An 11,947-nucleotide genomic window follows, 5' to 3' on the forward strand; every position below is an offset into this window, starting at 1 on the left:
ATAAACGAGACATGTTTCACATTCAGAGGATTTAGTCCTTCTCCGAGAAAAGGCCACCTTAACATAAACACAGCGGCAGGCGAACAGAAACCAATAGACTTGCCCGCAAGAGCATATTATGCAGACAGCTTGGAGACTCTTTCAGTCAGTTCTCTTGCTTCAGCTTCTTTTTCCCTTCTGGTAATATTGTTGTTGATATTTTCTGTCTGCTGTTTTTGTGGTACACAGTCACAATACAAAGACAACCACATGGTTGGACCCCCGCTTGGCGAAAAAGGCGAAGCCCCCAGAGAAGTGTGAGGATGACGGTACGTATTGTGCTTTTCTGGTTTGCTCAAGCATAAATAGTTCTGTTAACCTCTACACATATATTCAGAAAAATGCAGTTGCCAATATTTATCTATATAATCTACTGTCTTATAAAATTTATGCCTAACATTTTAATCTAACATTTTTTAATTTTGAAATGTTTTGACCACTTAAGATAACCCTCAGGAACATGGCCTAAATATCTTGAAATTTGGAGACAGGCATCTCCTTAAAGGAATATCAGACATGAGGTTCTTTTTGTATCCCCAGGATGATAGTGTTGGTTTAAGTGCAGACAGAAATGAACAGAGGCCTCTGCTGAAAGAGTTGGACCCTTCAGCAAGTTTTTAATGGATTTTTACAAGAAAAACCTACATGATTCTTCTGAAAGGCAACTCCAAGCTTTCTGTTGCCTTAAGAGCCTTTTTTTTCTTTCTCTCTCTTTTCTCTCTTGCTGGCTTATATTTTCATCAGGAAATTACGTGCATCATTCATTCCAGTCTACTTGCTTATTACAAACTACAGAAATGTGCTCTACGTGTTGCAAAAAAGTTTAATGCTAACTTTAACTGCTACGTAGTTATACAACTGGAGATGTCATTTCTGGAGTAACTGCAGAGGGAATTGAGATACTTCGTATTCATTTTTGCTTCCTCGACGCTGAAAAGTTTAATCTGAAGCGATTAAATTCTGTGTAAACAGAACATAGATGAGAGACGCTGATGATTATCAGCTGTCCATCTGCTACGAGTTCAGGTTGCCATGGTGAGGTTAAGTGCAGCATTTTATCTAGCAGCTATTTTCAGAAAAACTGTCTCCTAATGACACAGTTTTCCACCAGCGAGTACCACAAGTCACTGGCACACACTCTGATGTGTTTCTGTTATGTTTCTGAGATAAATCGAAGTGAACATACAGTGGAGTACAAAATGGTTTTATTTTGTACTGCACTGTAAAAAGTCTCTTTTTACTTCACTTTTGTGTTGGTGGATATTTTTCCTGCAGTTTGGACACTATATGAATAATTAAGTAGGAACAGAAAACTTTAATTTCACAATAAAACACTTTTTATAAAAATAAGAACTGAAATCAGATATTTATATGCAGTGTATGAAAAGACAAGATTTTATTCTTGTTTGTCAAGAAAGAAGAAATTTCCTTTTTTTAAGATATTTAGATCCTCCAAGTTCATTTATTTTTGCTAAAAGTCAGAATAAGGAGAAAATTTTTTCAGATACTTTTATTTATTGCATTCTTCAAAGTCAGAAGTGTATGTACTCTAAGAGTGCTTACCTCTAAACAATTGCATAAAGTCTTCCTTATAGGCTTCTAGTTATCTGGCAATAAATCTGTGGATCTATTTTAAGGCAAAAATCATCTGAAGTGCATCTGAAGGTGCCAGAATATAGTCATTTGTTAAAAAAAATGCTATGCAAATGTAATATCAAGTCAAATAGAAACAGCATGGGAAAGCCCAGACATCATACAGTTCAGGAAACAGGCGGGTTTTGTGTTCCACTGTGTTTTAGTGTGAAATGTACACTAGAACAAAAGCAAAAGCCCTGGGAAAGATGCTTGTTTGAGCTGGTAAAGGGACTGTTGTTATCCATAGCGAAAAAAGTCTGAAGGCCAGGAAGTTGAAGCTTGAATTTTTAAATTATATAACAATAATTTTGGAAATCCTGATAGACATAAAAAATAAAAAGTTAAGTCTAAAGTAATGTCTAACAGTGGGAAAAAAAAAGTGTTTTGTATATTTGGAAAAAGTGCATACAACGCCAATAAGGGTCAGATAGGGCTATCTTTTCCAAATTAATATGTATTTTCATGTCAAACAGTGTGTGACTGGTTAGTAGACAAAAACCAATAGGGGATGAAAATAATCAACATTTTATCTGACAGTGTAAAATTGTGCCTGATCATTATGCTGAACTGGTTACAATTCCCAGACATGTCATAAATATTCCGTCTATTTATTCAGTTCATCCTTCTCGATTGTTACCGGCATTTCTCACAAAATAATGACACACTGTTTTCTTCTTCCAGAGCTACCGTATGGCTGGGAGGAAATTGATGACCCACAATATGGCACATACTACGTTGAGTAAGTTTAATGAATCCTCTTTTGAAATTCTTTTTTTTTTTTTTTTTGCCATGCACTCTTTTTTTGTTTACATCCTATTATACCCAGATGCACATAAAGGATGAGAGCACGTCCGATGATTTGACTGCTTTGTGTTTATGAAGAGCAAACTGGCAAGAATCTGTTCTGCCTAAAAATAAAACAAATGGCTGTAGCGTCATCTTGGGTGAGAAAACGTTGAGTTATGTAACATGCAGAGAGGAAGCATTTACCTGAAAGAGTTGATAAGGATTTTCCTCTTTTTTATCAGTGGGTGGCAAAGTGAAACTCTGTGCTGTGACCTGCCTGTTAGCACAACATTGATTGGACTCTCGCTGCGTTATGTGTCAGTCAGTTTGTGTACATGGAGCAATACTTGGAGAGTATATTATTCCATGATGGTTGTATGTGTGTTATATGTTTTTGCATTCAGTGTCACAGTTGGAACTGAGTGAAGAAGCCATTAAGTTTAGCATTTCATCAACAACGGAGGGAAGTGGAATGGAGAGATTCTTAACCGGAACACATTGAAACAGCAGAATGAGGGCTGAAGGAAGAGCCTGTTCATTGCTGTGATGAAACAGGGAAGGGAAAAGCTCGTGTTGTTTTATTGCTCAGGCAGCAGATGAAAACCTTCAAGGTAGAAATGACAAGAGGAAAGAACTTGCAGTGTTTGGACATGGAAAGTCAATGCCATATTGATGGAGCTTGTAGCTGCCAGTGTTTAGTTTGAAATGAGTTCCCTTTGAAACAATGCTCCTGGTTTGTATGCCAGGAGGGGAACAAGCTGTTTACGTTCTTGTTGAGGAACAGGATGTTTCTCACAGTCTAAGCTTCATTTCCAGGAATATTAGGTGACTAAAAGCCATTCCACAGAAAAGAATGTGATACAGTCCAGTTATGTTCTACATGTGTTCCGTTTGTAAAAGGTGGTGGTGTTGCTTCAGCATCCCTCCACAAGAAACTGATGCAAATGGTTGAGAGTCATTCATCACTTAAAACTGAACATGTTTGTTTCAGCCACATCAATCAGAGGACCCAGTTTGAGAATCCAGTTCTGGAGGCAAAGAAGAAGCTAAGCAAAGACACTGCTTCGATTCAACAAGCTGCAGCTGCATCTTCTCAAGGTCAGATCTGTTCCTTTTGCTACTTTTTCTATTTTCTATACCTACAAAAACTGGAAAATCAACAGAAAGTTGATTTATTTCAGAAATTCAGTTCAAAAAGTAAAACTAAAATTCAAAATGATGTTTCACTCTGAATTTGAGTGAAACAATTGTTAGCTTTGATATGGTTTTCAGCTAAAGAAAATCAAAAATTCAGTTTTTCAGAAAATCTTAATATTACACAAAAACAATGCAATTTGTTTTATAATAAATGATTTATTATATCCAAGGAACATAGTTGTCTATCAGGCAGTTATTGTCATGCTCTACAAGAAGGGTACATCACAACATTTCATGGCTTAAAAAACTAATTATATGATGTTGTACTACAAGCATATTATTGTATATTTGAGTGGAAGGAAAACGTGTTGTAGAAAAATGTGCACAAACAGTGATACCTGCACCACTGGGAAGCAAGTCACACTCAGGAATTTGGGAGAGATTAGGTGAAGTGTGAGCTGCAACTGGAGCCTGTGCTGCAAGATCTACCATATACATGTATTCCTGACATGGGCTGTGCTGTTCATTTCCTTGTTAAACTGCTCCTAAATCAGAGACTACATCAGAATGAGGTCTCCCTTGACCTGATCAACAGAGAGATGGAGTAGTCTCCTGAGGAAAACGAGAGATAGGCAGAGACAACAATGCAGACAATGTTTATGTTAAAATAGTCTGGGATTCCATAATACCTTAGCAGAGCTGCAGGATGATTGCCTCTATGGTATGCTCCATCCCATAGGAGTAGAAATATGGAAAAGTACATCGGAGTCGAAATATGTTCCACATCTGCATAAAAAAAGGAAAACAGTGTTGTTCCAATCTATAAAATGCACAACTGCCTGAGACAGGGTACACATTCACTGAAATTACAGTTTTAGTTTCTTTCTCAACAATGCAAATTGAAGAAACATACTATGTCAGAGCCAAAATATGTCCAAATCATTACTTTAAGTAATTATTAACAAATAATAGGATATACAGTATATATTAAGTTTTGTCGTAGCAAGATTCTAAAATAAGAATAGAAATATCTCAAATGTAATTTTACACATCTACACCATAAAAAAAAACTTGGAGCTTTCTGCATACATTCCCTATGTAATTTATTCACTAAAAATTGTTTTTCACTTTGCTTGTTAACAGACTAAGTGCTCCAAATCACTCTGCTCATGATAAAGGAGAGCAGTAAAGACATCATTGTTCAGTTCATTACCATAAATTTTATCTTAATTCCCAGTTAGGTTTTGAGCTTGTTCCAGTTTCTTGTCTGCATGTCTGTCAGCAGATGTCCTTTAAAAAGCAACAGATAGATTTATTTGGATATTTCCAGAGGTGGAGCATGACACAAATTAAGGAGGATTACGTTTTGATGCGACTCTAGCCCCATGAGGTTCTTTTATTTAGATTTGGCATGAACTGGTATTAATAGGCAGCCTCCAGCTGCTGTCTTTCCTGTTGCAGTAAACAAAATTCAGCAACACTGTAGTATCATTATTCCATAACTGCATCTTCTATCGTCACTTTGATACTGACTTGTGTAGCTCATTACCTTTAGCCTGTATTTAACAGTGGCTGGAATACTATGAGAGTATTCCTCTCTTAAGCACCTGTGACAAATAAACCACAGCAATATACTTTAAACATTAAAAAAAAATACTTTCAGCTTTCTATAATTGTAGAGCCTGAAGCAGATAATCTTAAATTTTTCTGTTGTGAGAACTTGCTGTAATGCTCCACTGACCCACCCCTCTCCCTACATTGAGATAATCTGGAAATTAAATAAATACTTCTTTAAGCTTTAAATTTTTTTTCCAAAGTTTGTCCTTTCATTTCTACAGTAGAATATGGTGTGACAACAATCTGTAAAAGTATTACAAGATATTGCACTTTTGTAATGTACCTGTTAAGCCTCGACAACACCTTCAGGTTTTTAAGACTTGTACATTCATGTCTGCTTATAATTAGTTCAGCACAAGTTCTAACATGCACGACCATTGTCTGTCTTTTTTTTGTTTAAATCTGGAAAATCCTGTTAAACTTGACCTGACCAGACTACTTCATGCAGTTTTTTTTATGAGAGTTTTAAAAGTTCTTTATGAATAAATATAACCTATTTTTTTATCTCTACTCTTTCAATCAGTAAAAATAATTTACTGATTAATAATTTTGGTGTCATTATGGTCATTTCTCACTCCTTTCCCTTTTCTGTTTTCACTTTTATCATTGTGGATTCTGGAATTAGCTTAATTTATTAAAATATGGAAGCAATTTGATTTATTCTGCTTGCACTGTGCCAGCCTGCTTTGAAGAATTTGCTTCCCAGAAACAATGGAGAGCAGAGAGAATCATCATTTCAGCCATCAGGAAACCTCATATATGAAGAAACTTTTTAGTTTTTATTCATTTTTTTGTAAGGCCTAAAGTTATGACACTTCTTTAAACGTTTTTTTTTTTTTTTTCCCGCCTGATAAACACGACAAAACTTTTCCGTTACAATAGACATGTCATGGAAGATCAAGCTGCTGATCAGTGTTGAGTGAGACGAGCTCGTATTGCTGGCAGGGTTTCAGAGCCGTAAAAGAAGGAATGCAAGGGGAGGAGGCCGCCTTTTAGCGGTGCATGTGTCAACAGCTGGTGGAACATCCCGTTAAAGAGGCCGAGCATAATCAGGCGTCTCTCTGCTCAGGTGTGTTGGGACTGAGTAAACCGCCATCTCACTGCTGATTACTGATTACACAACCTGCTGAGCTGTCAGACGGTTGCTACGATAAAACCATGACATAGGCAGTCGGCGGTTACACCTAAGGCTACAACACACACCAAGAAACTTTTCTCCTTGTTTTTTTTTTCTTTTTTAAGTATAGGTTTGTTTACACAGGTGACACCCAATGGCTGACAGCTGGTTAATATAAACACACTTTTATGTAAAATGTACAGCATCATTATGGCATAACACACAAAAACTCTTCAAAGAAAAGTAAATGAAAAAGTTTTATTTATTTTTTTATTTTATTTTGTAAGCAGAAAAGAAATCATTTTTCTGTCAATTCTGTCAATTCAATTTCTGAAATTGATTCGATTTTATTATATTGCAACATGAAAAAGAGTAGAATTGCAGAACTGACTGTGGATTTGGTTGGCTATGTTTCAGTTAATAAAGCAAATAAAAATCCCTGTAGATTAGCAACTTCTGACATTATCAGAGTATCCCATCTGGAACAGCCATGCCACATTCAAAGTGACCTAAATCTTTTTTTTTTTTTTTTTCTGGTGTTTGGTTTGAACTTCAGCAAATCTTCACATCTAGATGTCTAAATGCATTGAATTCCTGCAGTGGGATTGACTGATTCACCATGTGATTACAAGCAATTGATTAAGTGTTCCTAATAAAGTTGTCAGTGGATATTTTCCCACATATGATAAATAAAGATCGAGGTCTACTCCCCTGCCTTCTCACATGTAAGCAGTCAGACCGCTTGGCTGCTTGACAAGGTGGAAATACTGTTTTGTTTGTCTTCTGTTTATAATCTCCATATTTCAGCCAAGAGACTTTCTGTGAACCATCCTACACGAGTCCAGGCTTGCACAAGTCACACTCACTTCCTTCTTCTGTCTCCTACTCTGTCACCCTTTTTTACATCTGCCTTTTTTTGTTCATACAAATATGTCCTTTCAGAAATATATTTCAGGACTCCTTGTGAGAAGTGATAAAAAGAGTTCATCAAGCCGTTTCAATATAATTATGTAAATAAGCTTTGCATGATCCATATAACAGCAGCGGACATCTGGAGTCCTCAACGGCTGTTATAATTTACACTTGCAGTTGTCGGCCCTGGATGTTTTTAGCCTGGTGAACCGTATCAGAGTTTGAGAGTGTCTGCATTTAAATTGCTCTCACACTCTGAAAGTTATGGAGTATTTATAAAAGCTGAGGGAAGTGAGAGGGAGGTGTGGAGTTGTTATTTAGACCAGCCAGAACAGGAAGTTGGGAACTAAATGTGGAAAAGCTTGTACTAATTTGAAGCAAGTTCAGGACAGGGAAACGTATATACCCAAACCAAACAGCACAAATATGGAGCTATCACCTCCAGTTTGGTAGTAGTTGAAGCATATATTCTGAAATTTTACTTAAACCACAAATTTGTGGGGTCCTCCAATTTTCATAGAGATTTTTGGGTCCGCCAATAATAAGGAACCTAAGAATGTAATGGATTCTCTTGTTTGTCTGACATTTAAAGCAAGGTATGATGCAGATTTATTCAAGTTAATGCTTCAGCCTTGTAGTCCTTGTATTTGTGACATGTACATACAAGCTTACATGTTCAGTAGGAGTGATGGGGCTTAGGAGAGACTAATGCTGGCTTTGTTAAAGGAAGGAGGAGTGACATATTATCCTTTTAATGTTTGCGCATGAATATGTAAACTACCTGAGACACTGGTCTTAGAAGAAAGCTTTAGATAGAATTATTGCATTTTTAAATTAATTTAATTTTGTTTTTGTATTAATTGTAAGCTGATGTATGATTTGAAAAAGTATTTATTAACATTGAACGTTACACATGGTGCTTTGCGCATTACACATTGTATGTTAAAACCACAAACTTCAGTGTATTTTATTTTGATTTATAAGTACCCACACAAAGCAATTCATAATTTTGAAGTGGACACCTTTTATATTCAATAAAAAGTGTAGCATGCAAATGTTTTCAGTCCTTTTCTTTGATATTCCTAAGATTTGAGTGCAACCACTTGCCTCAGACATCACTAGTTAATCTCCTTGAGTACATCTCAAGGAGATATCTGTAATTGAATGTCATGTATGTATAATATCACATACACAATATAATCTCATGCATGTAATTTATATAGATAAGCTGTTGTGTGAAGGACCTGGGCATATTAATGGTCACTCTGATAGAGTTTCCATTTCTCCATTTTAGATCACCAGCTCATATGATAGAATCTGTTGACAATTACTACTAGTGCATCCCACAAATCTGGTCTTTATGGAAGGTTGGCAAGAAGGCCTTTGCTGAAAGAAAAGCAATAAAAAGTCTTGTTTTCAGTTTTCTGTAAGCTATGTAGGGGACAAAACAAATATGTTGAAGAATGTGCTCTGGTCCAATTAGACTGAATTTACATTTTGGTCACCATACAAAACACTGTGAGGCAACTGGTTGTAAAAAATACATATAGAACTAAATAAATAGCCATTTTGGAATGAAACGTGTAAGAAACGGCAATAATATTGAAGCTGAGAAAAGGTTCACCTTCCATCATAACTTTAATACTAAAAATACATCAACGCCTATCATGAAATGGTTTAGATCAAAGCATATTCATGTGTTAAAATGTCCCAGTCAAAGTTCAGCACAAAATTTACTTGTGAATCAAGATGTGTCAGGATTTGAAAATGTATCTTCTTTATCTAGTGTGACTGAGGTTGAGCTGATTTGCAAAGAAGACATTTAAAAATGTCAGTCTCTAGAGGTGCAGAGCTGGAAAAGACATAACTCAAAAGGCTTGCAGGTGTAATAAAAGCAAAAGGTGGTTTTGAGTCACAGCAGTTGAATACAAATGTACACTGGACTATTGAGGGTTTTATTCATAAAAAAGTGGAAAACCATGTATCATTTTTCTTCCACCAGATAATTATGTGCTTTTCTGTGTTGGACTGTCATATAAACCCCCCAGAATACTGTGAAGTTTGTGGTTGTAACATGACAGAGAAACTTCAATGTGTATGAATACTGTTCCCAGACACAGTATCTGACATCTTCAATAATGTCTTTTACTGCAGAATCCAGCCGGGCACACATTTTTTTCACTGGGTTCCTTTACTGTTTTACTGTTTTTGAGCAACAGCAATAATGCACCAAGGCTGCAGACCACAAGCCAGAGAAAAAAAAAAAATGTGCCCATGATCTAAAGTGCTGATACTACAGTACTTCTAAATAAGGTAGATCATCAGCTTAGTGCAACCCTGAGAGTTTGATGTGTAATGTATTGCTTATGCCACAGCAGAGCTGCTGGTTCTTATTGATGTCGCTGCTGACCTTTACTCGTTCCTTACTCAACTTATATGAACCCTGCAATCACAACAGTCTCAGAGCTTTATTTTTCCTCAGCCATTTATTAAATAGAGCAGGGGATAAAAGGACAATACGCTAAATTAGATAGTGTCAGAGGTACTGTATGCATGTTCTGCTCTATAGTTTTATTATGAAAAGAGGGAAGTAAATTAGCTTCAAAAGCTATAATTTTATCACTTCATCTGTGTGTGGGCTTCTTTCTCAACAGGGCCACACAAAAACGTTTTGATGGGTTTGTTGTGCTTAAACATACATCACGTCTATTATTTGGATAATGACTGATTAATGTGTTGATTTTGTTGCCGCACAGTGTGTATAATTAAGGTTCAGCACACGTGGTTGGATTTCGCAGTCATTCAAAAGGAATGTCAATATTTTGATATTTTGGTCTGCACAGTGTAACTGATGTGTTGCACTGTGCAGAGGTTGCAGTTCTTCAGACTTTCTTTTTACTGTGCCTCACTTCTTGTACTTAAAAATGTGTCACCAACGGTTTTACATTTCCAATTTGTACACAGGTAAGGGAAGTATGCTTGGATTTACAGCAGACCCCAGCCAGCTGAAGGGGGAGATGTACCACACAGCTCTGAAGAAAAGCTCCCAGGGCTTTGGATTTACTATCATCGGAGGTGACCGCACAGACGAGTTTCTGCAGGTGAAAAATGTTCTCAGCGATGGCCCTGCTGCCCAGGACAACAAGATGGCGTCTGGTGAGCAAATCCAGCAAAATGATGCACATTAAAATCTTATGATAAGTCATGAAGAAATGAATACAAATGTAAAACATTTAAAAGTCTGGAACTGATTGCAAACCAATTAATACGGCTTTAGGATTCCATCAAACTGTAATTAGTGCCATTCTCTATAAATGAAGCAAATAGGGAACACTGGTGTACTTTCCCAGGAGTGACTAGCATGACAAAATTACAGCAAGAGTGTGTTCACAATATATGAAGGAGGTCACAAAATAACCCAAAACAACACCTAAAGCACTGCAGCCCTCACTTGTCTTCCCATCGAGAGTTCATGTTTTGGTAATTGTAACGAGACTGGTAAAAAAGCTTTAAGGAAAATATTCTTTAGACTGATGAGACTAAAATGGAACATTTTGTGCTTCTTGTCATATCTGATGTAAAACAGCAGCATTTTAAGAAAATCATACCAACAGTTAAGTGTGGAGGTGGTGGTAGTGTGCCTGGTTGGAGCTGCTTTGCTTCTTGACCTGCATGAATTGCAGTAATGGATACAACCATTAAGTCTGTATTCTGCCAGAAAGTCCAGAAGGAAAATGTCTGGTCATCATTGTGACTTTATCTGAAGAATAAAAACCTGATGCTTTTGGCGTGACCTAGTCAAAGTTTTCACTTTAAATCAAATTGAGATAATGTACATTTGTAGTTATGTTCAAATGGTACATTTGAAGTACAGTACAATTGACTGTACTGTACTGTAAGCTTAAGGATCCTCCTATATAAATGAATTGCTATATTATCCAAAGAAATATGGGGTAAATTATTAGTATGTTTTTTTATTCTTGGTTCTCTTAAATACTTTTAGCAGTTGATTTGATGATCCCTTTCAAAAAGCTGCTTAAAAATACGGAATTTTCATTATTATTATTTTTTTAAATACTGTATGAATACAATTTTACTGAATTAGTTTTACTTCTTTTGTATTTCTTTAGCTAACCCTGTCCCATGTGTTCAGTAGTACAATAAAAAAACAGCAATTTGTCTGTCAAACGCATAGGGACTATATCAGCAGTCATTCTAACTTTGTTTCCTGTGACACCAGGAACTGTCAGTCTGGTAAGGTGTGTGTGTATTCATTTGAATCGTGTTATGTGACAGAAATCTATTTCTTTCACAGCTCTTTTCATTTGTAATTGAAATACTGCTCGGGTGAGCAATGTAGTAAGCGTGGGTGGGATAAAAATGAGTGAATGAGATGAAAAGAAATTAAAGCAGTAAAGGGAGTTGCCGAAATGGGAAAAAGGTAAGAGATGAGGAGATTTGGGAACCACATATCTGACAAAGAAAATGCAACGTGTTTTTCAAAGTGATGTGGAGAAGTAATTCTTAGAAGGAACATGAGGAAAAAAATGTCCTCCTTTAAATTGTTTTCCTTTTTCATTTGCCACAGGGGACGTGATCGTTGAAATTAATGGGACATGTGTTCTGGGAAAGACCCATCCAGAGGTGGTGCAGATGTACCAGTCCATCCCCATCAACCAATACGTAGACATGGTTCTTTGTCGC

The 11,947-nt window shown here is 36.5% G+C and overlaps 1 protein-coding gene across 1 annotated transcript in view; it reads left to right on the forward strand.

Moving 5' to 3' along the window:
* magi3b (membrane associated guanylate kinase, WW and PDZ domain containing 3b) overlaps window positions 1-11,947 on the forward strand; it is a 159,837-nt gene that overhangs the window by 131,529 nt on the left and 16,361 nt on the right. The window contains 5 exon segments of the mRNA XM_032549281.1: window positions 229-308; window positions 2,356-2,413; window positions 3,452-3,558; window positions 10,208-10,399; window positions 11,832-11,947. Of these exon segments, the coding sequence (XP_032405172.1) occupies window positions 229-308; window positions 2,356-2,413; window positions 3,452-3,558; window positions 10,208-10,399; window positions 11,832-11,947 (553 nt within the window).

Source organism: Xiphophorus hellerii, chromosome 20 (genome assembly GCF_003331165.1).
Source record: "Xiphophorus hellerii strain 12219 chromosome 20, Xiphophorus_hellerii-4.1, whole genome shotgun sequence".
Classification (NCBI taxonomy): domain Eukaryota; kingdom Metazoa; phylum Chordata; class Actinopteri; order Cyprinodontiformes; family Poeciliidae; genus Xiphophorus; species Xiphophorus hellerii.